The sequence below is a fragment of the Megachile rotundata genome, chromosome 12, assembly GCF_050947335.1.
Source record: "Megachile rotundata isolate GNS110a chromosome 12, iyMegRotu1, whole genome shotgun sequence".
Taxonomy (NCBI): domain Eukaryota; kingdom Metazoa; phylum Arthropoda; class Insecta; order Hymenoptera; family Megachilidae; genus Megachile; species Megachile rotundata.
The window spans coordinates 7,254,781-7,282,540 of NC_134994.1; the positions used below are offsets into that span (position 1 = coordinate 7,254,781).

Consider the following 27,760-nt stretch of genomic DNA (forward strand, 5'->3'; position numbering starts at 1 on the left):
TTATGGTCTAGAGAAATCGGGATCTAGGAAGACAGAAATCTAGGGATATCAGGACCTAGAGATGTCAAGGTTTAAGAGTATTAGGTCTTGAGAATATTGTGGTCTAGAGAAATCGGGATCTAGGAAGATTGAAATCTAGGGATATTAGGATTTAGAAATATGAAGGTTTAAGAGAATTAGGTCTTGGGAATATTGTGGTCTAGAGAAATCGGGATCTAGGAAGATTGAAATCTAGGGATATTAGGATTTAGAAATATGAAGGTCTAAGGATATTGGGTCTTGGGAATATTGTGGTCTAGAGAAATTGGGATCTAGAAAGATTGAAATCTAGGGATATTAGGATTTAGAAATATGAAGGTCTAAGGATATTGGGTCTTGGGAATATTGTGGTCTAGAGTAATCGGAATCTAGGAAGATTGAAATTTAGAGATATCTGAATGTAAGGGTGAGGTGTAAAGGTATTGAGATCTTGGGATATCTGGATGTAGAGGTAGAAGCATAGGGATCTTGGGATATTTGCATCTAGAAATATCAAAGTTTGAAAAATATTTTTTATCGACATTAGGATCTAAAAACATTGGGGTCAAAAGAATATTCTGCTATAAAGATATTGTGATCTAGAGACATTAGAGCTTAGGGTCTAAGGATATTACAGATCAGTACTATTAAAAACTTGGTATAATAAGATCTGGAGGCATGAGGTTAGAGATGAGGTTAAGGGTTGAAGTGGTAAAGGATCGCGAATATTAAGATTTAAAGCCTGAGGGATATCAAGGTCTAGAGATATCAAGGTTTAAGAATATTGGGTCTTAAGAATATCGAGCTCTAGAGGATCTGGGAAGATTGAAATCTAGGGATATCTGGATGTAGATGTCAAGGTTTAGGTATCAGGTATATCTGCATCTAGAAACATCGAAATTTGAAAAATATTTTTTATCGATATCAGGATCTAAGAATATTGGGGTCGCAAAAATATTCAGCTATAGGGATATTGTGATCTAGGGACATTAGAGCTTAGTAGGATCTTAAGGACGATATATGTATAATGATATAATGATTTATGTATCAGTATTAGTAGGATATACATACAATGATATAATTATATTAGAATCAGTATTAGTAGGATATACATATAATGATTTAACCATATTAAGAATCAGTATTAGTAGAATATATATGTAATGATATAATCATATTAAGAACTAGTATTAGTAGGACATACATGTAATGATATAATCATATTAAGAACCAGTATTAGTAGGACATACATGTAATGATATAATCATATTAGGAACCAGTATTAGTGGGACATACATGTAATGATATAATCATATTAAGAACCAGTATTAATAGGACATACATGTAATGATATAATCATATTAAGAATCAGTATTAGTAGAATATATAATGATATAATGATATTAAGAATCAGTATTAGTAGAATCCAGAAGTCACAGTATATTAAGATCTGGAGACATGAGGTTATACAGGCTAAAGGACGAAGTGATATAGGATCATGAGTATTAAGATTTAGAGACTAGGATTTAGTTATATAGAGTCGTATCAAGAGGTTTAGAGATATAAAGGCGTAGGTATCAAGAGATTTAGAGATACAGAGACCATAAGTACCTAGGGATTTAGCAACGTAGAAACAAAGATATCAAGGACCTTGAAAATCTATAAATCTAATAAAGTACTTTTCCACCCCAATAAAAATCAATTCGGTCCTAATTTATTCTACCAAATAAATTTCATATTTGAAAGTGTGAATATAATTTTGACTCGCATATATTTTTGAAAGTGTGAATAAAATTAACAAGAATATTTCATACAAGAAGTATCGATCAAATTCCTATCTGAATATTTCGTAGAATTACCGAAAATGATCAGAAAATTTCAGCGCATTAAACCGAGCAACTTTTGGAGCAGGAATATGTGTTTCGTATATTCCGTTCATGTAGTTCCACGTCGAGTGCAGCGAAATATCGGTAAGCGGCCGGTAATTATTCATGGAGAGTTCATTTTACACGATATTCAGACGAGCCGAGTTTATGCTGAATCAAAGACGCTTTTGGTACTCAAACCATGTCCAGTTTCCTTCGTGTCAGAAGTGACCAACAGAACGGCTCATTGGATGCCTCTTAGGGGCTGAGAGCGAACGAGAGAGAACGACAGAGAGAGCGAGGGAGAGACAAGGTACTCGTTGTCTGTTATTCTCTCGGTAATACAGCATGCAATTCTCGTTGCACGCGTTTATAATACTCTGTGCATACACTTTGGATAGACGTGCAAATGTATGCTCGCCGCGGAAATTGGTGTTTCGATGTTTAATTTGCTATAGTACAGTTAATGACGGATATTCAAAAGATCGTGCGATACCCTGTTTTGCTGTTTAATTATATTCACGTTCCTGATAAATGGTACCGTTCAAAATATCCGCGTTTACACATTGATCACAATGCCGGCAGGAAGTTTAGAAATTCTTCCTCGAATAATAGTTAATTACCGTATGAAACGCGATTATATTATTAGGTTGATATACATATTAAATCGCTTGATTTCGAAGCTGTCCAAACTTTGACATGATTCGATGACATGCTGGTATTGTGAAATAACAATGCTACATTAATTTGATCCTCGAAGTTTGCTGCAGGCTACCTTATTCATTAATCGATTCATTTTATATTCTTTAATTAGTCATTTTATATTCAAAATATTAATCGAAACTTCATTTTCTGCAAATTTTAAATTTTATATAAATATTATACTTGACAGTGCATTTGAAATGTTTTCAAGCGCTGGAATTTTTAAATCGGTCAAGCAGACATTTTGTATTTAGGATATCAATTAAACATGTACGACTTTATGTATTTTCTCATATACAGTGTTTTATGAAGTTTTATGTGTACAGATGTTTTTATTTAAATTGTTAATTTAAACAAGGTGAATTGTTAATTTTCTGTTGTAAAGATTTTTTATAAGGAGAAGGACTGCAAATTTGTCCTAAAGAGTTTAGGTTAGGTCAGCCATGTCTCAGCGTTTTGTAGAACTCGAATTATTTACAAGGATATTAAAATAACTGTTAAACAAGTTTATTAAAACAACGTTACTTTAATAAATTAAAAAGTGATTTTGTATTTACATAAATGTATTTTGTTTGCAATAACAATGCTTCATAAACCTACATAAGAAATGTAGGAACAAAATAAAAAAATGTTAACTACAGGATTCGAACACTCGAAATTTTCGTTCCTTGGTTCGAGTGCGAATCTGTAATTATTCTGTAAAAATGCATAAAATGCTAAAAAATTGCAAAAAGATCCGAGTAAACTAATTAGAAAACAGATCGATTGGCAACGATATTTAATCAAACGTAGACACAATAGTGTAACCACCTGCATGACGATGAAACGTGTATTTACCAACGGGTCAGCTGTTGCAATTTCCACTAGGATTAATTGTACCACTTTGTAGCCTAAACAGTTCCCTTTCTTTTCTTTCTTTCCATCCGCGAAACCGTGGTAACGTCACAAATTACAGCCCTCGGTCCACGCGAAATATTTCCCGCAACAATTTCCTTTCTCGGATTCGCTGCGCGAAAGTGTAATCGCTAAAAGCTTTTTCCCCGTACCTTGTCGCCGTTACGACGTTGCCCTTCTGTAAATATTGTAAAAACAACGAAAAAAAAAGAAGAGGTAATAAAAAGGTGGCTACCGGCTCTGATGGCCACCACTCGACTGTCCCGTATATTCGGCTAAAAAGCGGGAGTTCCAGTGAAACGCGATGCACTTTTCGCGGGACTGTTTAACGCGAATATGTATGCATGTCGGGCGTCGTGGTTCACAGCGTAGATGGTGTGGTAATTTTCCTACAACGCGATACACGTACACACGAGAGAGAGGCACGGGCAAATTTTTAAAGGTTTATATAACTTCGTAGCTGGCCGTGCACTTTCATTTTGTACGGTCTCGTCCGACACACGATGCGAATCCGTCACTGTCATCGGCCTACACCCTGTTTATCATACGCGAATATAAATTGTTTTTAGCATTTCAAACGATTTTAATCGATTCGTGCGCGGCTTTTTAATATCTTGCCACGGGGATGGAATTTATGAACTTATGAATCTACATTTCTATCTCCGTCGAGAGATACGTATATTTTCATATAATTAAACGGATTTAAATAAAGTGTATCATTTGCGTATAACTTCGAAACCCTGAGGTGCTCAATATATCAAAATTCCAAAGACTTTTGATTAATTTAAAATCAGTAAGAATTAAACATTACTCTACTAACAGTGTCTCCTGTACCGCCATTTTGTTTACCTTAACAATCCTTTTTCTCATACACCAGCAAAATGAATTCTCTCACGACCCAGTTTCATCAGCAACAAAATAATCATCGATCGGTAAACACGAAATGCTGTAACTCGGAGTTTCGTCCCTTCGCGATGTCTGAGGGGGTTATTTAACTTAAATGCGTCAGTTGCAGCGCAATTTTCGGCAACGCAAAGAGAACGTGGCTCGAAGTCATAAAGGGCAGACTTCGGACCGAGTGAAATTTTCATTTGACGACTGGCCGTGTACATATACACGTGCATACATAGGATACATAGATGGAAACGTTTAGGCTAGTGCAGGTGTGTCGTGGTGTGATTCGTGAGTGTGCGTATCGCATGAGTTCGGTTGAGGTGGGGTGTCGGTGAGAATACTCGGCGGAGGGTTGAAACTGAAAAGGGAAGAGCAGAGGCAGGAGGCACCCACTATTCGAGTATTATTGCGGTGCTGGCTGCACGAGGGTGAGGATGGGATATATCAACGGTTGGCGTTTATGTGGCGACCAACTGTCGAGTTAATATTCACGTGATTCGGGTTTGACCCCTTCTCCGTGCCCGTTTCCGTAGAAGACGTCGCGAAACTCTTGACCTCCTGCTCTCTCTTTACCTTCTGACAAAGCTCCACTCTCATCCCCTTCACTTTAATGAGCTTTTGCACTTCGACAGATCATGATATTACACATTTCTCCTCTTTTATTACGAACACAAATTTTACTCGAACATCTTCAAGATTTCGTCGAAATATGATGCTGTGTTTCGATTACTGTGCAAATATTGTGTGCTCGCCTTGAATGTTCTCGAGAAAGACGGCTTTAAAGATTTCATGGTGTTCTATCTTCTGTTAAACACCTTTGAAAGGTGTTAAATGATAAACTTTATTTAAATGTATGAAATATTAACTTGTAAATTGTAATAGTTTTTTATATTTAAAAATAGGTATCTCATTTTGTAATACTTTCTTATGTTTTTATACAGAAGACGTTAGGTAAAATGTAACCCATAGAGTATAAAGCGAGAAATCCCAGCCTGCGTCTAATGCGCTTTATGGTAAATACAGCCCTGTTTGAATAAAGCAAAAGGTAAAATACGGTGGCGTAAAAGTTACGTATAAAAATGTACACGTTGCAGCAACTGTTCAGTTATTTACAAAAGGAATGAAAAATAGGATTCTAAATAGGACAATCCTGAATAGAGTAAAATATTAATGAAGAATTTTTATGTGACTCTAAATAAGAATTGCTAGATGATACAAACAATTGTACATATAATGAAACAGAATAAACATTAATAAATAGAAATTACTAAATAGAATAAACATTAATAAAGAATTTTTATGTGACTCTAAATAAGAATTGCTAAGTGCTGTACATAATTGTACATATAATAAATGTAACTGCAGTATGTAATACTAAATAGAATAAACATTAATAAAGAATTTTTATGTGACTCTAAATAAGAATTGCTAAGTGCTGTACATAATTGCACATATAATGATTCTAACTAGAGTAACTAATATTAAATAGAGTACATATTAATAAAGAATTTTTATTTGACTCTAAATAAGAATTGCTAGATGATATAAATAATTCTGGATAGAATGATTCTAACTAGAATAAGTAATAATAAATAGAGTTATTCTAAATGTAATTCTAAACACTATAATTCTAAACATAGCAACACTAAAAATATTAATTCTGAATATAGAATTCTAAATAGTGTAAGTAATTCTAAATAGAGTAACTCTAAAAACCGAACAATTCTAAATATAGTAATCCTAATTATAGAATTGTAAATAGTATAAATAATTCTGAATAGAGTACCTCTACATGTAGTAATTCTAAACACAATAATTCTAAACATAGCAACACTAAAAATATTAATTCTGAATATAGAATTCTAAATAGAGTAATTCTAAAAACAGAACAATTCTAAATATAGTAATCCTAATTATAGAATTATAAATAGTATAAATAATTCTGAATAGAGTAATTCTAAACGTAGTAATTCTAAACACAATAATTCTAAACATAGCAACACTAAAAATATTAATTCTGAATATAGAATTCTAAATAATGTGAGTAATTCTAAATAGAGTAATTCTAAAAACAGAACAATTCTAAACATAGTAATCATAAATATAGAATTATAAATGGTATAAATAATCCTGAATAAAGTAATTCTAAACGTAGTATCACTAAAAATAGTAATTCTGAATATAGAATTCTCAATAATGTAAGTAATTTCAAAATAGAGTAATACTAAAAATAGAACAATTCTAAATATAGTAATTGTAAATGGAGTAACTCTAAAAATAGAACAATCCTAAATATAGTAATCCAAAGTATAGAATTATAAATAGTACAAATAATTCTGAATACAGTAATCCTAAATATAGGATTCTAACTAGTGAAAATAATTCCAAGTATAGTAATTGTAAATAGTATAATAAATTATAAATAGAGTGAATCTAAATAGAATATAATTAAAAAACAATATTAAAAATTCTGTTACAGTACGTATGGCGTATGGCTTGTTCTGTGGTATGGCATCGTGGGACATCGTTCTGTGCTTCTTCCTCGGCGCCTTCCTGTATTCGAGTTTTGGTAAGAAATCAAATGAGATATTGCCGTCTCCCAAGGACCCTTCAACTCGATCGAGAAGTGGATGCAAGTGAAACAAGTTTGAATCGTTCGGAACACGGACGGATAAAAGTTACAAGTTTTTTAATCCCTACAAAATGATAGGAATGAATCTCACCCGTTGTATCCGTAATAGCATCGTGCCCAGTACACCTTTTCTCTCCACGCCACGTTTCTTTGCTCCACTTTTCGGGAAGAATCAAATAAAACGCCCCTGAAAGCACTATCGGAAGTATCCAGCTTCCGTAAAAGCATTCCCGCGTGCAGCTACCAGGCCAGAAATTACAACAGCGTACACGGCTAAACATTACAACCGACTTTTTCTCTCGAAATATATTTGATATCCAATTTCTTTCTCTTCTCGTACGTGCAACAAAATGGTATAATGTTTCTCTCGATTACATTCTAACTTCTTTTTTTTCTGCATATACGATTACGGTTATTTAACCATTCTGACCCGATATCGCTCTGTGAAAAGTCAGTGTCAAAAATAAACATTTATGAAAAATCTTATTTTATGCATACGTCAAATTCAAATTTCTTATTAAATATGAACGCTTTATGGTCAAAACGTATTTTTATAAAAGCTGATTATAACTTCTCGTATCAAATGGTTTAAAATTTAAATAAAATATGAATCACACAAAATAAGTTCTTTTATAAATACATTAATTGAAACAATTTATTATTCCAAATTGTTTATTTTTATATTTATTTAAGTGATATAAATTGTTATCCTCTATTTGTATTATATTCGTTATTTTATTTTTGTTATATTTTATTTGATCCACAAAAAATGTCTATGCTATATTGAAGTGTTCAAATGTAATATATATATATTCAAATGTAATAAATAATGATTAAAGTAATAGTAAAAAAGTGGATAAAAATTTATAATTGTTTAAGTTAATTTATACGTGCATAACAAGATTTCTGTTAACCGTATAAAGCTTTGGGTCAGAATGGTTAATAAGGCGCCGTATTCCGCGTCGCTCATGGTGATACGGTTAATAAACACCCTGGTTACGGGAGAGCTCTTTTTCTTTCCTCTTTTTTCCACCCCGGGGTCCACGTGCCGCGCGACAAAAAGCGCATCAACGAGGAACAGAAACGAATCTGAACGGCTGACAGGGGAAAAAAGAAATATTACCCCATAACTTTGCTCGCGAACAGTTACCATGAATCTCTATAAAGCAACACGCGCTACTAGCGACTAGATTAACCTACGCGTTAAGAGAGATGTAAAGATTAAAAAATAAGGGAAATAAAAAACGATAATAAATAACCGAATAAATCAATATAGACGAATATGGGTGAAATGAAAACGTATGTCTTTTTCCGGCGAGTTGTGGATTCGTGTTTTTAGAGGAAATAGAGGTTAAACTAATTAAATACGAAGTTGCCGGATCATTAATCGTGGAATCGTTAATTACACTGGCATAGGTCAAGCGATGCCAAAGTCCGAGGTCCAGCCCGAATTTCTAGCACCTCTGGAGAACCATACGGTCACTCAAGGTCGTGACGTCTCCTTCACCTGCGTCGTTAATCATCTTCAATCTTACAAGGTAATTGCATCTACGTGTTGCCGTAATTAGTAAGTCGATTAAGGGCAACGCTTCGGAAATCGTAAGTAGTCGACCGGAATCGTATTTTCCTAAATATAGTTAATATTGTTGCAACAGATCATTAACACCTGCACTTTGTTGCATGTGGGGAATTTCTTGTTTTGCTACGGTCTCTGACGATCAATATGTTTTCAGAGTATCAAAACATTCAGATACATATTTTCGTGTTTTGATAAACATATTGATACAGGAATATTGTTAATATACTGACAAAAACATGTTAAGAATTAGAGAATTTGAAAATCTAAAAATTTAAAGAGATGTCCGAAATAAATTGCAAATTTTACAACCAAAATTAAAATATTTCAAAGTTGCGGTATTATATAATTTTCCAATAAACAAACTAAAAGATCATAACTTACGAAAGTTCAAAAAATATTTTGCCAAACTGCAACAAAGGTTACGAAATAACAAGGTTAACGAAATAACGAGGTTACACAAAGTAACGAGGTTAACAAAACTATCGCAACAATTATCAAGTATTGATTTTGCACGGAAAAAAAGAAAATAATCCATGTAGCACATGCGGCACCCTACACACAATTTTTTACACAGCAAAACGTCCCGTGCAACAATTCACGGTAATCCCTTTTGATTATATTCGTCATAACGGAAAAAAGAAACACAAGAATTAGTTCGTTAAAATGCATATTTCTGATTCCTAGGCACGTACAATTTTTCTTTAGCTCTGACAATTTGAGAGATATTCTAGCTTGTAATTTTTAATTGTCTACACTGGATATTTGGACAATTAATGAGTGGCAACCGTGGTTAATTAATAAGGAGAGTAATCGATGCTGTCATAACCAAGAACATAATTACTTCAATAATCATTAATCACGGAATAACATCTTCGATTGTAATTGAACTGTAGCCCATAATTCATGATTCAGTAAAATTGCTTTCGTACAATTTTTTCGTTTACTAAAATCTAATATGATCGTTTTATGATTATAATAACATATGCTTATAGTAATCGGTTATAGAAACAATCACAACTTGCTGAATTGTGTTCGGAACTCACAAGATCCACTAACAAGGGATGCAACCCCAAACTGAAATAAATCCGCTAATTTTTTTATCTTCATAAACATCAATTAAATTTCATAAATACACAAGGTTCAGTAGATCGCATTGAAAATGTACAGAACGCAATTACACTTCTATAAACATTTAACGCTAAAATATTTATAAACAGAGAGAAGGTTAATTGGATATATAAAACATGCATCCCTCGCAGTGTTTATTTATTTAATTATTGCATGGGCAACGCCCTTTGTGCAATATATTAATACGAATTCAATATACAACAGGATATATCGATAACGGATAATGTCCCTGGGTTTAATAAAATTATTAAAAAGAGGATACGGTGAAACAGACGTGGCATGTCGATTATGAAAGTACATACGTGTGCACTTTCATCGGTTCACACCCAGTTTCTGTCCAGAACTCCTTGTGGGACAGACCTGCCGAGTAATTCACTTTCGAGAAGAAGTCCAAGTTTGATTGCGCGCTCGAATCGACAATCGCTTCTATCGCGAGATGAAACGTTCTTGGCGCGTGTTCAGAGGATTTCGTCCTGGTGGATTCAAAGGATGGAGAAGGAGTACGTAGAAGTGACAGAAGAAGAAGAAGTAGTGGTGGTAGTGGTAGATGAAGAAGTGGGAAAAGTGGAAGCATGGCGAACCGAATGTTACACCGAGCAAGGGAATATCCGGGGGAAAGAAAGGAAGTCCGAAAGAAGGGACATAAATCAGAGACGCTAATATAACGTGTAGCATGAATGGGCCTGATTTTACCATTCCATCCTTCTGTCTTCTTACGAATCTTATGATCTTTCTCCGCTGTTTAGCATTTGGATTTTTTTAGGGGTGGTTGCAGGTCTACTGGGAATTTTACAGGGAACAATTTTAGGACTGAAATAAATTTTCATAATTTTTTGATGTAGTGTTAAAATTTTGTTTTGTTAGATCTTGCTTGTTGGTTCAACTAGGATGATTCAAGTTTTACTTTTATTTTTGCAGTTTTTGATGATGGAAATAAGGTTTTTGGAATTTTTTAATTTAGGGTGGAATTTTGATGCTGTTTTGGGACTCTGGGAGTTGGGATTATGGGATATTGGAAGTTTGGAGTAGTGGATTTTGGGATACTGAGTATTTGGAGTATTGGGACTTCGATATTATGACTTTGGGATATTGGAAATTTGGGTTAATAGGATTTCAGGATAACAGGATTTTGGGATATCGAATCTTTAAAATATTAGAACTTTGGAATAATGGCCTCTGAAAATCTAGGGCATTGGATTTATAGATATTACAACGGTATATTCAGACTTAAATTGAACCAGAATTGTAGGACCTCGAACTTAAGAATTTGCTCATTCAGACTTTCTATAACTAGATCTATTACTTTACTGTTACTTTGTCTTAAATGTTCATTTTCTATATTCCTAAGTAATTAGTACCTGATTTGTCATATTTTTTAAAATAATTTCTTTGTTTACGAACCACCAGTAGAACCTCCTAAGACATTTTCCCCACAAGTCTTAATTCAAACGTCACACTACCGTCTTGTCGCAAATACTTATCCTAAAGAATTTTCATCTGATTTGTCCCATTAATTTGTCAAAATAGTTTTCCCGAAGCATGACACTGAACGATTTAAACCCAACAAACTAAGAGAATGCTGAAGGTTTTCCTGGGTGCCAAGACTCCATTATGCTCGCGTCATATTCGCGGAGGAATTTCACGGTGGCGGACCAAGATTTCGCGAAATTTCCTCGACGGTAATCGTTTTAAACGTTTCGCAAAATCGATCGGTGTTCGCGCGGAACAATTCACATAGACGCGTCGATTCAATGTCATCTAACGTGAGAGATATAACAGATGCCGGGACACCCGTGGTGCTCGATTCGAGTCTGATTGTTTGCCCAAAGATTATTCCGCCAACAGGTATGCAGAATGATTCTGACGACTGAAGCGGCGAGCAGTCCATCAGCGTTATTTATGCACACCTTAAATTCCATTGCCGTTGGATCAAAAACCCCGCTTTTGTTCGTGATTTAAAAGCCCTTTCACCGGTTCAATAGAACCGTCGTTTGAAATACGACAGATCGAGCGGGCAGGAAGTATGTTCGTACAAACGAGACCGAGCCAGGAGGGAGGTGGTAAAGCACAAACCCGATTGGAATTTGAATCCTGGAATCCAATAACAGTGTTCATTGACTTGTGCCACGATTCTCAAGTAAACAATTACGTTTCAGGTACCAACCTACAAACGAATGTTCACATTTAACGTAATGAGCGTCCGTCACGGACGCTTTTTATCATAAGGAGCATTACCTGCAACCTGGCACCTCCTATCGCACCCTCCTTGAAAATACCTCTTTCTTATCACCATGTAATTGTACAACAAAGTGCTTATGTTCCACGTTAAATTTACGTACATTGTTCTAATTGAATTACGTTGTAATTTAATTATCTTACGTAGTTTAACTGTGTTGCAATTTGGATTGTACTCTGTCTTTTTAATTACCGTTGCTAATTTTGAATTGTTATCAAACTTCTTAATAGGTATTTATTTAGAATTACGTAATCAAACTTTTTAATTAATTTAATTATGTATTATACAAGTTTCACTCTTGAAATAATTCAGTAGGTGATTTTGAGTGTAAGTGAATTTTTGTTTATTTTTGGGTAGATATTATTTTGTATGCAAATATCATATTATTATTTTGTAGATATTATTTAACAATTACTAACATGGTTCCTTCGTCTTTTGTTCCCGTTCAGTTTGGTTACCTGTTGATTAGTAATTCTGATCTGATTACAGTGTACTGTGCAATTGTACCTCGATTGTAATTGCGAAGTGCATTGTTATTTGATTGAATGAGAAATTCGAATTATGAATTACAGTGTAATCGAATACTCTATGTTGTTAAATTGGTAATTATAATTAGTAAACGTTTCAATAGAAACCCTACACAATTCAGTTCATATTACACATTAAATTAGTTTAGGTAAATGCCTAACATGCCCACATTGTTTTAAAAATGCTCACTGTTTTTAAAACAATTTTATTCTTGAGTATCGTAACACAATAATTTTAATCAAAACATAACAGTTTCAAGAAAAAACAAATATCTTCACATTTGGAATTTACAATTAAAATAAATCACAGCCATAAATCTTATAATTATCATTATCTAAAATGAAGTTCTACTGTGACTGCATAATCATGTAAGTCTTCAAAATGGCGTCCAAATATTCCCGCCACAATCGAAGCTCAATTAAATAAGAAAACTCTGTAATCCTTTTATCTTACAAATTGTAACATTACATTACATTACTTATCTTCACATTTGAGATTTATAATTAAAATAAATCACAGTCATAAATCTTATAATTATTATTAACTAAACTGAAGTTCTACTGTGACCGCGTAATTAAGTCAATGTCTTCAAAATGGCGTCCAAATATTCCCGCCACAATCGAAGCTCACTTAAATAAGAAAACTCCGTATACCTTTTATCTTACAAATTGTAACATTACATTACCTTTTCTTCCCCTTTTATTCCGAAATAATGATAGTCTATTTTCCGTTATCTTCGACGAAACATATTTCGTTTCAAGCAAGAAGACAACAAAATTACATGCACCGTAACCTGAATCCGTTCTTGCCTCCATTTGTTTCTGCTGTTACGGAATAACATTTACATTCCGAGATTTAACAGTTGCATTTACTGTGAAATTCATGAACGCACGAGAGAAAAATCACGTTGAAAAGAAATCTCGTGCAATCGTTTAAGGCACATAATACGTACGCGTAATTAATTCAGTGTTTATATTAGACTCGCGTTCGTAATGTATCATACATTCCTCTTTAATACATGCAGCAGCGTATTAATGCTTGTGGAGAACCCACACACTTATAGGACTTCTGTATTTGCAGATTAAGGGAAAACATAAAATGGAAGATAAATTGTTAATTTTTTTTAACTGGTGTTTTGTAAATTTGGGGACTTTGGAGTTTTGAGAGATTTCTAGTTTTGGGATTTTGGGAGATTGTGACACTATTACTTTTGAATTTTGGGGTTTTGAGACATTAAAGTTTTGAGACTTTGGGGTTTTGAGACATTAAAGTTTTGGGACTTTGGGGTTTTGGAATATCAGCAGTTCGTAATTTTAGAACCTTACAAGTTAGGAAGTTTGTGACTTTGAAATTTTGGTATTTGAGAATTTAAAGTATCAGAATTTTATAACTTTGGAACCACAAAACTTTTAAAATTTTTCACTTTGGAACAAACTTAATTTTTTCAAAACAAATCTTCTCAGAAATTTCAAAATCTAAAGCAACAAAATTCTACAACTTGTGTCATATTTTTGGACTTCAAATTAGAATTTCAAATTTTGTAACATTAAAAACTTGCTACATTAAAACATCAAAAGCTACAAATGTCAGAACTTCATGGTTTTAGAGAATTTTAGAAGTTCAAAATTTTATATTCTGTGAAATAGTTAAGGATAAATCAGGCAACGAATCGCACCATCTTAAACAGATCCTAATCTGGGCTAACGGTTAATCCGTACACGAGTAATATCCGCGGCAAAAAAGAGACGGTAAGAGTTAAATATTCAATTTGTCGGAAGTTCGCGCCTTAAAGGTGAAAATTTCATCGAACGGAACGTTTCTTTCGAGATTTATTATTCATATCCGGTAACGACCGTACGGCCTGAGGGAAACCCGAAGAGGAAGAGTGTAATAAGAAGGGTGCCTTAACCGGATGGAGGTGTTCCTCAGGGAAGGTTTAACTGCTAGCTAATCAGGAAAGTAACCAAGGTACTAGAAGCGTTCAATAGATACTAAAGCACGAACTTCAACGATCAAGACGATCGGTCTCGGTACATTCGAACCTGCAAGTGTATTATTCTTATTGTGCCCTTTGCCATTTGTGGACTTGGTTGATCTTGTAAGTGACCGTAATAGAGACACTTTGTTATTTACACATTTTTAACACTGCATTTACGGAATCCGTCAAAATAACGGATAATAGGTCCATTTTAGATGACAGAATTTGTTAAGAAATTTTTGCAAAAATGTCAACTTTCATCAACTTTCAGCAAAAGATTCAATGTTTTACGCAGTTCACATATCATCTGCAATTTATTTATTTTTCTACTTTAGGTAAATTTAAATAAAAGTGACCATCAAACGTCCGTAAATCTAGTGTTAAACGTATCTTTTTTATTTATTATTCAATAACTTGCAAGTTGAGCTGGTGTATCTTTGGGTTGTTTCAATTTGTATGTGTTAGAGGGTGAATTGATGGTTTAACAGGTTATATGGCCTCGAGTTATATTTTTGTAATGGCGGCAATAAAGTTAGAACTTGGGGAATTTGGGAAAAATTGAAAGTAGGGGAATTTGAAGTTTGGGGGATTTGGAATTCGGGTAAATTCGAACTAGGGCAATTTGAAGATTGAAGGATTTGGACTTTGGAAAAATTGGAACTAGTGGAATTTGAAATTTGGGGAAATTGGAACTAGAGGAATTTAAAATTTGAGGTAATTGTAACTAAGGGAATTTTAGTTTAGAGAAATTGGAACTAGGGAAATTTGAAATTTAGGAAATTTGGAATTTGGGGAAATTGGAACTAGGGGAACTTGAAATTTAGAGAAATTGGAACTAGGGGAATTTGGTATTTGAGAAAATTGGGACTAGGGGAATTTGGAATTTGGGAAAATTGGAATTTGAGGAAATTAAAACTAGGGGAAATTGGAACCAAGGGAATTTGGAATTTGTGGAAATTGGAACTAGGGAAATTGGAACTAGGGAAATTGGAACTAGGGAAATTGGAACTAGGGAAATTGGAACTAGGGAAATTGGAACTAGTGTAATTTGGTATTTGGGAAAATTGGAACTAGGGGAATTTGGAACCAAGGGAATTTGGAATTTGTGGAAATTGGAACTAGTGTCATTTGGTATTTGGGGAAATTGGAACTAGGGGAATTTGGAATTTGAGGAAATTGAAACTGGGCCAATTTGAAATTTGGCAAAATTGGAACGGGGGGTATTTGGAATTTGGGGAAATTTGGAACTAGGGGAATTGGAACTAGTGTCATTTGGTATTTGGGGAAATTGGAACTAGGGGAATTTGAAATTTGAGGAAATTGGAATTTAGGAGATTTGGAATTTGGGGGATTTGAAATTTGGGGAAACTGGAATTTGGAAAAACTAGAATTTGTAAAATAGAAAACTTGTGGAATTTAAAAATTTGTGAATTAAAATTAAAACTGTTAAAATTTAAAAAACTCAAAAACCGTAAAAATTCCGAAAATTGCACAAACTTCATCCCGACCTTAATATAGAAATGCAACAATATTTTGCACCCATCCAAAAACAATTTCCAGAATACATAAACCCGCATCTAAATTTGAAACGTTCGAGCGAACACAAGTCATGTAATTGTCCTAATACTCCCGCTAAAGCAGTAGCATATTCCGGACAGAATACGAAACATCATTCGTAACGAACTAATTCTAAAACATGTATTATAAACGTACGGTGTAAGTAATACAGAGAGACGTGTCCGAGTCGCGGTTTATAATCAGTTGCTGAAATGGCGAAACGTTCATGTTCGTGATTGTATTATGCAGGTTGCCTGGATAAAGTCGGACTCCAAAGCTATTCTGGCCATTCATACACACATGGTCGCTCATAACCCACGGCTGTCTGTCACTCATAACGGACATAACACGTGGAAACTGCACGTGACCAACGTTCAACCGAACGACTCTGGCACGTACATGTGTCAAGTTAATACGGATCCTATGAGGAGTCAGGTTGGTACGGTCTTCGTCAACTTAAACACGTTCTATAATATGATTTTCCATGTCAACTCCAAGTAATTACGCACTCTTAGTTGTATAAGTATCTACCCTCTCAATTAGCGAATTAAGTGGTCCAATATGAGCCATCTTTATTTCAGAATGTCAACTATATTCAATACATAGAATGTAACATGTAACATTTTTAGTTCATATCTAACTCTTCAATTTATATTTAATTTAAAAATGTGTATGTCATTGCTGTATGACGTAGAGGTAAAATCAGCTGAACAAAATGTTTGCTATAAATTATATATTCAAAATAAAAGTAAAAATGTTTGTTCTCAAAAGTGACGGCTCTTAAAGTAGCCTAAAAATATTTTCAGGCTGACATGTTTTATTAAAAATATGTTCGAAACTTATAAGTAATTACTATGGTTAATTCACGTTAAATTTTGATTATTTCAACGAAATGTTTGATGAAGTTTCAAATGTTTAAATTTTGCAATTACCTCTCGGAAATAAATAAATTGACGGTGTAATAAATATTTGATCGCTGTAAATTACGAAAGCTATGTATTAATCGACTGCAGTGTATTTTATAACAGAGTGCTTCGATTTTTGCAATCGACCAATTTTTTCGCGACTCTCATTCGTTGCCACTATGGAGCAATTTTATCTTTCGCGTTAAACGTTTCGATATTAAACGGCAATACAATGCAAACGAAACGGCGTGAGTTAATAGGTAACGGGTTGTTGTGCATTACCGACTGGATTTAAACGTATGACGCGTCAAAAATATTGCTATCGAGGCAAGATAACATCGACAAAATTTCACTAAAGGGCGTGTGAAAGCATGGAAAATCTATTCTCCCTCTTAAAATAAAAAAATGTACGTACAATAAAATGACGTGTTATTTTGTGTTCGATAATGTTACGATTGTTGTATCAAATGGACGTGTTTGGACTGTGAGACGTGATTTGGTGAGACAAGTGTGCAAAATGAGAGTTAAAGTGGTTTACTATTCTTCGTATGTGGACATGTGTTAGATAGCTACACGTTAGATTGCTTCTCGTTAGATAGCCACACGTTAGATTGCTACTCGTTAGATAGTTACACGTTAGATTGCAACTCGTTAGACTACGCTATCACGCGTTATATCGTCAGGTGCCACATTTTATTCGAAACGTATCGTCAAATTTTCCACGCAACAAATTTACTGTGCGTCATATTTGCCACGCAACAAATTTACTACGCGTCAAATTTGCCACGCAACAAAACAAATTTACGTGCTCCATTCCCCACAAGTTTCATTTCCTACGCGTTGTATTGCCAAGTGCCGAATTACGTGTCGTATTTTAGGCGCAATGAATTCATTCCGCGTGACATTCACTTTAAATTTTGTTTTTTGCGAGTTATATTGCCAATTACCGAATTTACTACTCAACGACTTCAATGCGCTTTTTATTATCACGTGCGAAATTTAGTGAGAACCGAGGTCACCACGCGTCAAGTTCACCATGTGCCGAATATATCACGCGTTGGATTGCCATGTGTCAAATTTACTACGCGTCGAATTCACCACGCGTTATACCGCCACGCGTCAAATTAAGTACGTATCGAGTTCTCCACGCGTTAAATTTATTACCCGCCGAATTCACCACGCGTCAAATTTACTATGTGTCGAATTCACCACGTAACAAATTTACTACGCGCTGAATTCACCACGCGTTATATCGCCACGCGCCGAATTCACAACGCGTTGTATTGCCACGCGCCGAATTCACCACGCGTTGTATTGCCACGCGCCGAATTCACCATGCGTTGTATTGCCACGCGCCGAATTCACCACGCATTGTATTGCCACGTGTTGCATTTACAACGCGCCGAATTCACCACGCATTATATTGCCACATGTTGAATTTACAACGCGCCGAATTCACCACGCATCAAATTTACTACGCGTCGAATTCACCACGCACCAAATTCACCACGCGTTGTATTGCCACGTGTTGAATTTACAACGCGCCGAATTCACCACGCATCAAATTTACTACGCGTCGAATTCACCACGCACCAAATTCACCACGCGTTGTATTGCCACGCGACAAATTTGCTACGCGTCGAATTTACCATGCATGTTTGTTACATATCGAATTCACCACGTACCAAATTTGCTACGTGTCGAATTCACCACGCGCCAAGTTTGCTATGTGTCGAATTCACCACGGGTCAAGTTTACTACACGTCGAATTCACCACGCGCCGAATTCACCACGCATTGTATTGCCACGTGTTGAATTTACAACGCGCCGAATTCACCACGCATCAAATATACTGCGCGTCGAATTCATCACGCATTGTATTGCCACGTGTTGAATTTACAACGCGCCGAATTCACCACGCATCAAATTTACTACGCGTCGAATTCACCACGCACCAAATTCACCACGCGTTGTATTGCCACGCGACAAATTTGCTACGCGTCGAATTTACCATGCATGTTTGTTACATATCGAATTCACCACGTACCAAATTTGCTACGTGTCGAATTCACCACGCGTCAAGTTTACTACGCGTCGAGTTCACCACGCGTTGTATCGCCACATATTCTATTCCCCACGCATTATGTCACCATATACCCTACTCACCACGTATCCTATTCCCCACGCGTTGTATCACCATATACTCCACTCACCTCCCGTCTACACCCGTCTATTATCATACTCTCTATCCTACATCCCACAATCTAAACTTCTCTCACAGAAATCACTTACCCACCACCAAGAATTTACCTATCAATTTCCCATAAAACGTTTCCAATACGCCAAGAGTATCAGTCCATGATCCCCGCACGTCACCAAATCACCTCAGATTTCGTACGTCCCAAAGTCAGCCATTTGATACGATTCACCTTAACAGTAACTAGTGAGCCCCTGTCTGTGTATTTTTTCGATGCCCAAAGCCAGATTAAAAACAAGTCTCCGCTGAGCAATCGCATTTGTTGAGGTTTGAATCCGTGTGCTAAGCTTGATTTAAATGTCCATGGGAATAGTAGGTTGGTCCACGAGGTCTGGCGGATCTTTTTCCAGCGAAAAGATAAATGATAGTATATGGTAGCTTGTAACGATCTTTACACAGACGGGACACATGAAGGTAGTGATACCACCCGATATCGAGGATTTGGACGACTCGGCTGATCTAACGGCTAAAGAGAACAGTGATCTGCAATTACAATGTCATGCCACAGGGACACCGAAACCAGTGGTCACCTGGCGAAGAGAAGATGGCCGGAATATTACTCTTCGAACGGAGCATGGTGTTCAACGAGGTAATACTAACTCAAATCACGATCTTCGTTGCGAATTTTAATACGGGCCATTCTTTCGAAGTTTTTAAATTAATACTGTGAACGTACATGTCTGAAAAAATATTGGACGAACAAATGTTTTAGCAATTCTGTATTGTAGATTAATTTCATTTCATTTCTGATTAATTAAGGAGATTTTCATAAATTTCTTGTTCTACAATTTTATGACGCACTCATGACACACTTGTGACGCAGGTATGACGCACTCGTGACGCACTTATGGCGCACTCATGACGCACTCATGACGCACTCATGATGCACTCATGATGCACTCATGCTGCACTCATGATGTACAGTACGGTTCATATGTAACAAACCAGAATGGTAGTTTTAGTGAAGTTGAATTTTAGGTTCGATTCTAATTATAACCTTTATAATCAAGAATTTAATGCAAAATATATTTAACTTTTTAACTTTCTTTCTTCGTCTTCACATTGCAGTAATAAATAATTTATAAATGACGCACTGTCTAGGAAATTGTAGGTCAAGTGTCTTGAATAACAAGCTTTCTCCTTGACAAGTGAATAAATGAAATCAAATAAGAAGTAAACATCCATGATTCATAAACTCAATTTTTATCTCGACAAAAATTAACCTGCACTTCAACAAAAGCTCCTCAATTTCTATAATTTGAGATCATTCTTACGGGTAAATGTAGCGTTAAATGCGAAGAATGAAATGAAAGGGAAGTTTTTTAAATCATTAAGAAAATAACGTCCGAAAGTTTGGTAAAATGGCGGAGGCTTTTGTTGAACGTAGGAGAACGCGAGAGCGTGATCCGGCTGGGTCCATCGCGTTCCGTGGAAAATCAGCCAGCCGATTAGCCTTTCTAACAGTGAGTGATGGATGTTGACTTTACATATATTTCCTCTTCGCCGACCCCATCGATTCGCATACCCGATTGCAATATTCACTGTGTACACTGCACCGCGAAAGTGTCTACCACTCAGAATCTATATCGTGCCAGTGATTCTGCCCTAAAATGTATATCTTTCCCTAAAACACACCACACCGAGCTACGCCCGTTGTTTCCTGGCTCCTTAATGAATCGCATTCGTTTCCTGTCATTTACCGTGACGTTTGCTCCAAATTCTGGCCGAAACGCGTATATTAAAATGGAATACGTGCCGGTATGAAATGAAATCGATGCGAGAATTAAAAAAAAGGGACGAAACGGTGAAGCAGAATAGAAATGTAGTAAAACCTATATGCTCGAGAATTAGCCTCTCATTGTTAATTTCTGATGTATTGTTGTCGGAATTTTATACAGCCAAATATTTTTTAATTTGAGCTGATAAATTGATTATGGGTGCTGGGGTTAATGGGTATTTATGAGTATTCGGATTTAGGGGTTGGAAATTAGGGGGTAGAGGAAGTTAGGACTATAGGAATTTGGAGATACACGGAGTACTACCAGTAGGGATATATAGGAATATATAGGGATATATAGTAGGTCTAGGGATATATAGGTATGTAGGATTAAGGAATGCGGACATGTAAGGAATTAGTGGTATATGGATCTAGAAATATAGGAATCTAGAATTTTAGAGGTCTAGGAAGCTAGGAATCAAGGGATCTAGGGATTTAGGGATCTAAGAATCTAGGGATTTTGGAATCTAAGAAGCTAGAAATATAGGAATTCAGGAATTTAGAAATTTAGAAATTCGGAAATTCGGAAATTCGGAAATTCGGAAATTCGGAAATGTGGGAATTTAGGAATTTAAGGATTTAGAGATTTAGGGATCTAGGGATCTAGGGATCTAGGGATCTAGGGATCTAGGGATCTAGGGATCTAGGGGTCTAGGGGTCTAGGGATCTAGGGATCTAGAGATCTAGTGATCTAAGGATTTAGGAATCTAAGAAGATAGAAACATAGAAATTTAGAAATTTAGAAATTTAGAAATTTAGAAATTTAGGAATTTAGGAATTTAGGAATTTAGGAATTTGGAAATTTGGAAATTTGGAAATTTGGAAATTTGGAAATTTGGAAATTTGGAAATTTGGAAATTTGAAAATTTGGATATTTGGAAATTTGGAAATTTGGGAATTTAGAAATTTAGAAATTTAGAAATGTGGGAATTTAGGAATGTGGGAATTTAGGAATTTAGATATCTAGGAATCTAGGGGTCTAGGGATCTAGGGATCTAGGGAACTAGGGATTTAGGGATTTAGGGATTTAGGGATTTAGGGATCTAAGAATCTAGGGATTTTGGAATGTATTAATTTTGAAATCTAAGAATCCAGAAATATAGAAATTCAGGAATTTCGAAATTTAGCAATTTAGAAATGTGGGAATTTAGGAATCGATAGATCTAGGGATGTGGAAATCTAGGAATCTAGGAATCTAGAAATCTAGCAATAAAAAAATCTATAAACCTAAATATCTAAAAATTTAAAAATACACTTTTTAATATAACAAGCACAAATATTATACTTGTATTACCTCAAATAACCTCTGATATTAAATTTCCTTAAATATATCAACATCTCCGTGCATTAACAGAGAACTATTGTACAACTTACAAACAACGAAACATTGTTACGCTAGCACAACTGAAATTGAGGAACATACATTCCATTTACAAAGATCTTACTAGGTCCATAAACATATTACAGCTCGGCAAAGTACTAGAACAATGATATTAAGTTTAACAAAAACACAATTACGATATAATTAATATGAAGCTACGCAGCTCGAGTTTGGCTGTAATTACAGCTCTCAGATGATGTTCCGTACAATGCACCAATTCTGTCTTATTAGCCTCAATAGATTGTCGAAATGCATTATTTGATTTTAGGTATAATTACATACTTTATGTAGACATATTATATTGTCTATAAAAGTATTGTGTATTATCTAGAATTAATTATTACGTATTTGTTGTATGGAGGTTATTTACACTACACTGAGTTCTCAAATTTAAAATTTTGTAATTTACAAATTTACAAATCGTCACATTCCCTGATTCTTTAATCCCCAAAGTTTTGATTTCCAAATACTTCAGTTTCGAGATTCAATAATTTTCAGAGTTTCAAATATTCAAATTCCTATATTTCCGAATTCTCAAATTCTGAAATTCCCAAAATTTCCAGATTCCCAAAATTTCCAGATTCCCAAAATTTCCAGATTCCCAAAATTTCCAGATTCCCAAATTTCCAAATTCCCAAATTCCCAAATTAACAAATTCCCAAATTTCCAAATTCCCAAATTTCCAAATTCCCAAATTCTGAAATTCCCAAATTCCCAAATTCCCAAATTCCCAAATTTCCTAAATTCCCAAAATTCCCAAATTCCCGAATTCCCAAATTCCCAAATTCCCAAATTCCCAAATTTTCAAATTTCCAAATTCCCAAATTCTGAAATTCCCAAATTCCCAAATTCCCAAAATTCCCAGATTCCCAAATTCCCAAATTTCCTAAATTCCAAAATTCCAAAATTCCAAAATTCCCAAATTCCCAAATCCCCAAATTTTCAAATTCTCAAATTCCCAAATTCCCAAATTTCCTAAATTCCCAAATTTCCAAATTTCCAAATTCCCAAATTCCTAAATTCCCAAATTCCCAAATTCCCAAACTCCCAAATTCTCAAATTCTCAAATTCCAAAATTCCCAAATTCCCAAATTCCCAAATTCCCCAAATTCCCAAATTCCCAAATTCCCAAATTCCCAAATTCCCAAATTCCCCAATTCTCAAATTCCCAAAATTCCCAAATTCCCAAATTCTCAAATTCTCAAATTCCCAAATTCTCAAATTCTCAAATTCCTAAATTTCTAAATCTCAAAATTATCAAATTCCTAAATTTCCGAATTCTCAAATTCCCAGATTACAAAATCGAATTCCCAAGCTTCTGATTTCCTAAATCCCCCAATTTCTAAATCATCAAACTCTCAAGTTTCAAATTTCTCAAATTCCCAACTTAATATATCCCAAATCCAAAAAGTCCCCAAGTTGTGTACTAAAATTCTAAACTGAAAATATTCGCAAACTAAGAAAAGCTCTCAAAACTTTCATGAAAAACCCTCACCTTCCAATCTCAAGAACCTCTCCCCACATTTCCAGTTCTCTGACAAATCCACTCGCGCCAAAATAAGTCCAGAACCATACACATCTACTCGTTGCCACTCGATTCAAGAGCAATACCGAATTCTTTGATACAGTGAAATCGTACGAGGGGGAACAGCTTCATTTGAAGGGTATTCTACGCCAGGAGATGGGTTCGTACCTTTGCATCGCGTCCAACGGCGTTCCACCGACAGTCAGCAAACGATATTACGCGAACGTCCGTTGTAAGTGGCGGAGTCACTCCCGGACCTTTTCGAGCAAACTTACATAATTAATAATAGTTTTCTCGGTGCAGTTAAACCGCTGATTAAAGTCTCGAACCAATTAGTTGCGGCCCCGGCTAACAGCGACGTCGTTCTTCATTGTTACGTCGAGTCGTCGCCGAAAGCGCTGAACACATGGTACAGGGACGACGGTAAGGATCAGGCGAGTAATATCGAATCGCAAGGGTTATTTCTCAGTGTCGAGGCTCCATTTCGCTATAATGATTGCCCTACGTGTAACGTAACGTAAACTGTTCCTTGCGCCACGATATTCCTCTGGACGTTGCAGGTATAAAATTATTGCCGGATGAGAAACACGATCTGTCGGAGGTTACGTTGAACGACTACGCGTATCAGTTAAATCTGACCATCAGGAGATTGAACAGGGACGACTTTGGGAGCTACACGTGTTCCGCGGAAAATCTACTTGGCAAGGCTGACGGGACGATAAGGCTTCAAGGTAACTTAACTCTGTTCTCAATATACCCTTATCGAATGTGACAAACTTGTATTTTTACTGCAATGAATTTTGCATCCAACTCTACACAATATGTCGGAAAAGTAACGGAATTGTTTAAATTTAAGGAAAACTAGCGCCATCTATTAAAACATGTTATCTGAAAACATACCTCCTCTACAAAACACAACAAATTGAGCAACGAATTGTAAATTTATAGCGTTTACTGATACTGTATCAGTGTATCAGTGTTTTTTGCATAAAAAAAATTAATTTTGACAAAATAATTCTTTTCTTTTTATTTTAAAAGATCCGTTATTTTCCCGACATACTGTGTATATCTATATCTTGAACTGAACAATGTCTATATCTTTTCTGTTTCACAAAATATCCATAAATCACATGTATTACATTATACATTTGATTTAAAAATGTTTATCTTGAATGGTTGCACTGTTCAATTGCTAAGAGTTATCTCTTTAATGACTCTTCAAGATAAAATTTATATACTATAATTTGCATTATCAAGAATTTACTGCAAAATGAACCTTTGTCTTAACATTGTAACAGTAATTTAGTTGTGAGCTGCCTAGAAAATTGAAGACTAAGGTGTATCACTTTCTTCAATGTACTCTTGCACCTCCTTCATAAAAATTTATGTAATTCTAAATAACTTAGAAAAAATTATTGTGAGTTCCTCTGTTCTTCTAAGTATATGTACCCTCACTGGGTGGTATCATATACCCTCACATATATCCTACCTAACCTATAACCTTATACAGAGCGTATATGTACCCTCAAGATTCCTCTTCCTTCAAAGACCACATAAAATAATTTGAAGAATTTTGACATAGAAGAATGAGGGTCTAATTTTGAGCAGATTAGAATACGTATGACGAAATGATTGCAGAGTTACATTTAACGAGGACGACGTCGGTGCCTCTGCGCAACACGGAATTCACGGGCAAACACGGGACGAAAAAGCAGAGCGACAGAAAAGGGAAGCTGCATTCGTTCGGGCGAGAAGGAACTGGTTCGTTGTCGAAAAATAGTGGAAATATGGGTCACACAACGCCTATGCTCAGGAGGAACAGTTCGAACGCTTTGACGGACAGCAACGCGAAAAAATCGAAAGTTTCATCATATCCGGCACCCGCACCTGCGCCAGCGAATTTCGCACCGACCCAACTGAATGTTCAGAACAGCGTGACATCGTCGCGACACTCGCGATTAAACTGCGTAGGATTAATGCTCGCTTTCATAGTGATAGTGATCTGTAGCTCGTAAAGTTCACCGTTTCGTATGTACGGAAGAGTACAAATCACCTTTTTTTCCTGTAGGATAAACGGAAGCTCCTATCGCGTGTACTCTGCCTACTCTTACGTACCAACGAACTACCTTACAAACGGTTATTCTTGCGTTCACACCATGTTCTCGTACGTTAACGTTGACTTTTATACCGTCTGTACAGTTATCTTTATGTTGAGATGAAGTTTTGAAGAATTAGAGTTTCATTTAGATTACGGTCAACCGTTCTTTGCGTTCGGACTGGAGATGTACAGGGTGTCTAATCCTTCTTCGGATTATGGCGACTACGACAGCGTTTCAAAGTTTTGAACTAAATACGTTATGTTGGATCCTTGTTGTACTGCCATGTACCCGTGAAACAAATAGTGTTATAGTCTAAAGCCACAGACTGATGAAATTGCAATGTCTCAGACATAGCTTAAAGTTGCAGTCCTAACATTTAAAAAACATACAATTTCAATGTTACAGAATGAAGCTCATAAAATTAATAAGTTTAAAAAAAGGCACAAAATAGCGAAGTTAAAAAATTGTCAAGGTTCTAAGAACCTTAAAGTTCTAATTCAAACTTGTAAAATTACAAAATGATATTCTACATTTCATAGTTTAAAAATCTAAAAATTTTGGAGATTCAAGTCTCAACTGACCTTGAACAGTTACTGCAAAATTATAAAATTCCATAGGTCGCAAAAATCCTTAAACTGCACCGTCCTAAAGACCTGAAGTTCCTAGCACCCCATTCTAGAAGTCCCAGTTGTAATTTATTTGAACTCGGTAATAAAAGTCATATCCGAAGAAGGATTAAAAGGGAGTCAAAGATATTAAACGTACATTCACCGATTTGATTAATAAGGGTCTAACATAGGTCCCAAAGTCCCCAAAAAAGACTCAGAAACAGAACACAATGCACAATGTTGGTATAGTTTAAACTTTCTATAATAAAGTTTATACAAAATGAGACCTATGTTCATGTAACCCTTAGTTAACCCTTAAAATATGTTTTGATCCCTAATTTTCCTGTCACCCTGTACAAAAGGATTCGTAATAGCACGATCAATCAGCATACGAAAGCTCATTAAAGTTCGAGGAGGACACTCGAGGAGTTATCCTTGTTAGATAGCGACTTCATGCAAGAAGATGGTCAAAGGACATCTTTGAAAAGACTATATAGGTGTGCGACATCAAACGCATCGATGTATCATTCTATGGTGTAAATAACGAACGGTTTCTATGACAATAACTATAGCTGTATACGATCGATCGGTGGAACAGCAATATTGATCACCGATTGCCCTGATAAACCGTCATCGTTAGCCGAATCTACCGAGTCCCATAATGATCAGTAATGATTTATGGGTACATCAACGGGTGTACAATTATTTTCGGAAGAACTGAGCGGACACTATTGTGAGTTATTTAGTGCGGGTGCATGTTGAGACAAACTTATGAAGCAAATGCGGAAATATTGATTTGTTGTTGATTTTTGGCGCAGCCATTTTACACGGTCGATCATCGACTATCGTCAAACGTTGTCGATAACATACTTGGATGTATTATTTATCGATGTTAACGTCTCGGTTGTGTATTCGTGTATATAATCTACGACAATAAATGTTGTTTTTACCATAATGCTTTTTGTTGTTGGCTTTTGTTATTTTTAAGTTAGATGTTTGTACATTTTTAGAATTATAGGTATTCATTACCTATTTTGTGAATTTGCAATTTTTAGAAATCTCAAATTCTTATATTCAGAAATTCACAAATTTTCAATTTCATAAATTCTCAATTACTTAAATTCATAATTTCGCATTTTCCATTGTCCAAGTTTCTAATTCCTCTAATTCTGAATTCATCAAATTATCAATATATCA

General features: G+C 35.3%; 1 protein-coding gene across 3 annotated transcripts in view; it reads left to right on the top strand.

The window, feature by feature from the left end:
• Positions 1 to 27,518, top strand: part of LOC100878211 (lachesin) — a 53,305-nt gene extending 25,787 nt beyond the window's left edge. Inside the window, exons 2-9 of one of the 3 annotated variants that reach the window (XM_012279762.2) lie at positions 6,853 to 6,942; positions 8,422 to 8,543; positions 16,261 to 16,446; positions 19,573 to 19,762; positions 23,960 to 24,088; positions 24,193 to 24,279; positions 24,417 to 24,587; positions 25,495 to 27,518. In XM_012279762.2, coding sequence (XP_012135152.1) covers positions 6,858 to 6,942; positions 8,422 to 8,543; positions 16,261 to 16,446; positions 19,573 to 19,762; positions 23,960 to 24,088; positions 24,193 to 24,279; positions 24,417 to 24,587; positions 25,495 to 25,871 — 1,347 coding nt within the window. In that variant the 5' untranslated portion in view covers positions 6,853 to 6,857 and the 3' untranslated portion in view covers positions 25,872 to 27,518. Of the gene's footprint in view, positions 1 to 6,852; positions 6,943 to 8,421; positions 8,544 to 16,260; positions 16,447 to 19,572; positions 19,763 to 23,959; positions 24,089 to 24,159; positions 24,280 to 24,416; positions 24,588 to 25,494 lie in introns of all 3 variants that reach the window. The other 2 variants (XM_003700807.3, XM_076537952.1) reach the window with 2 other exon arrangements.
• The last annotated feature ends 242 nt before the right edge of the window (positions 27,519 to 27,760 follow it).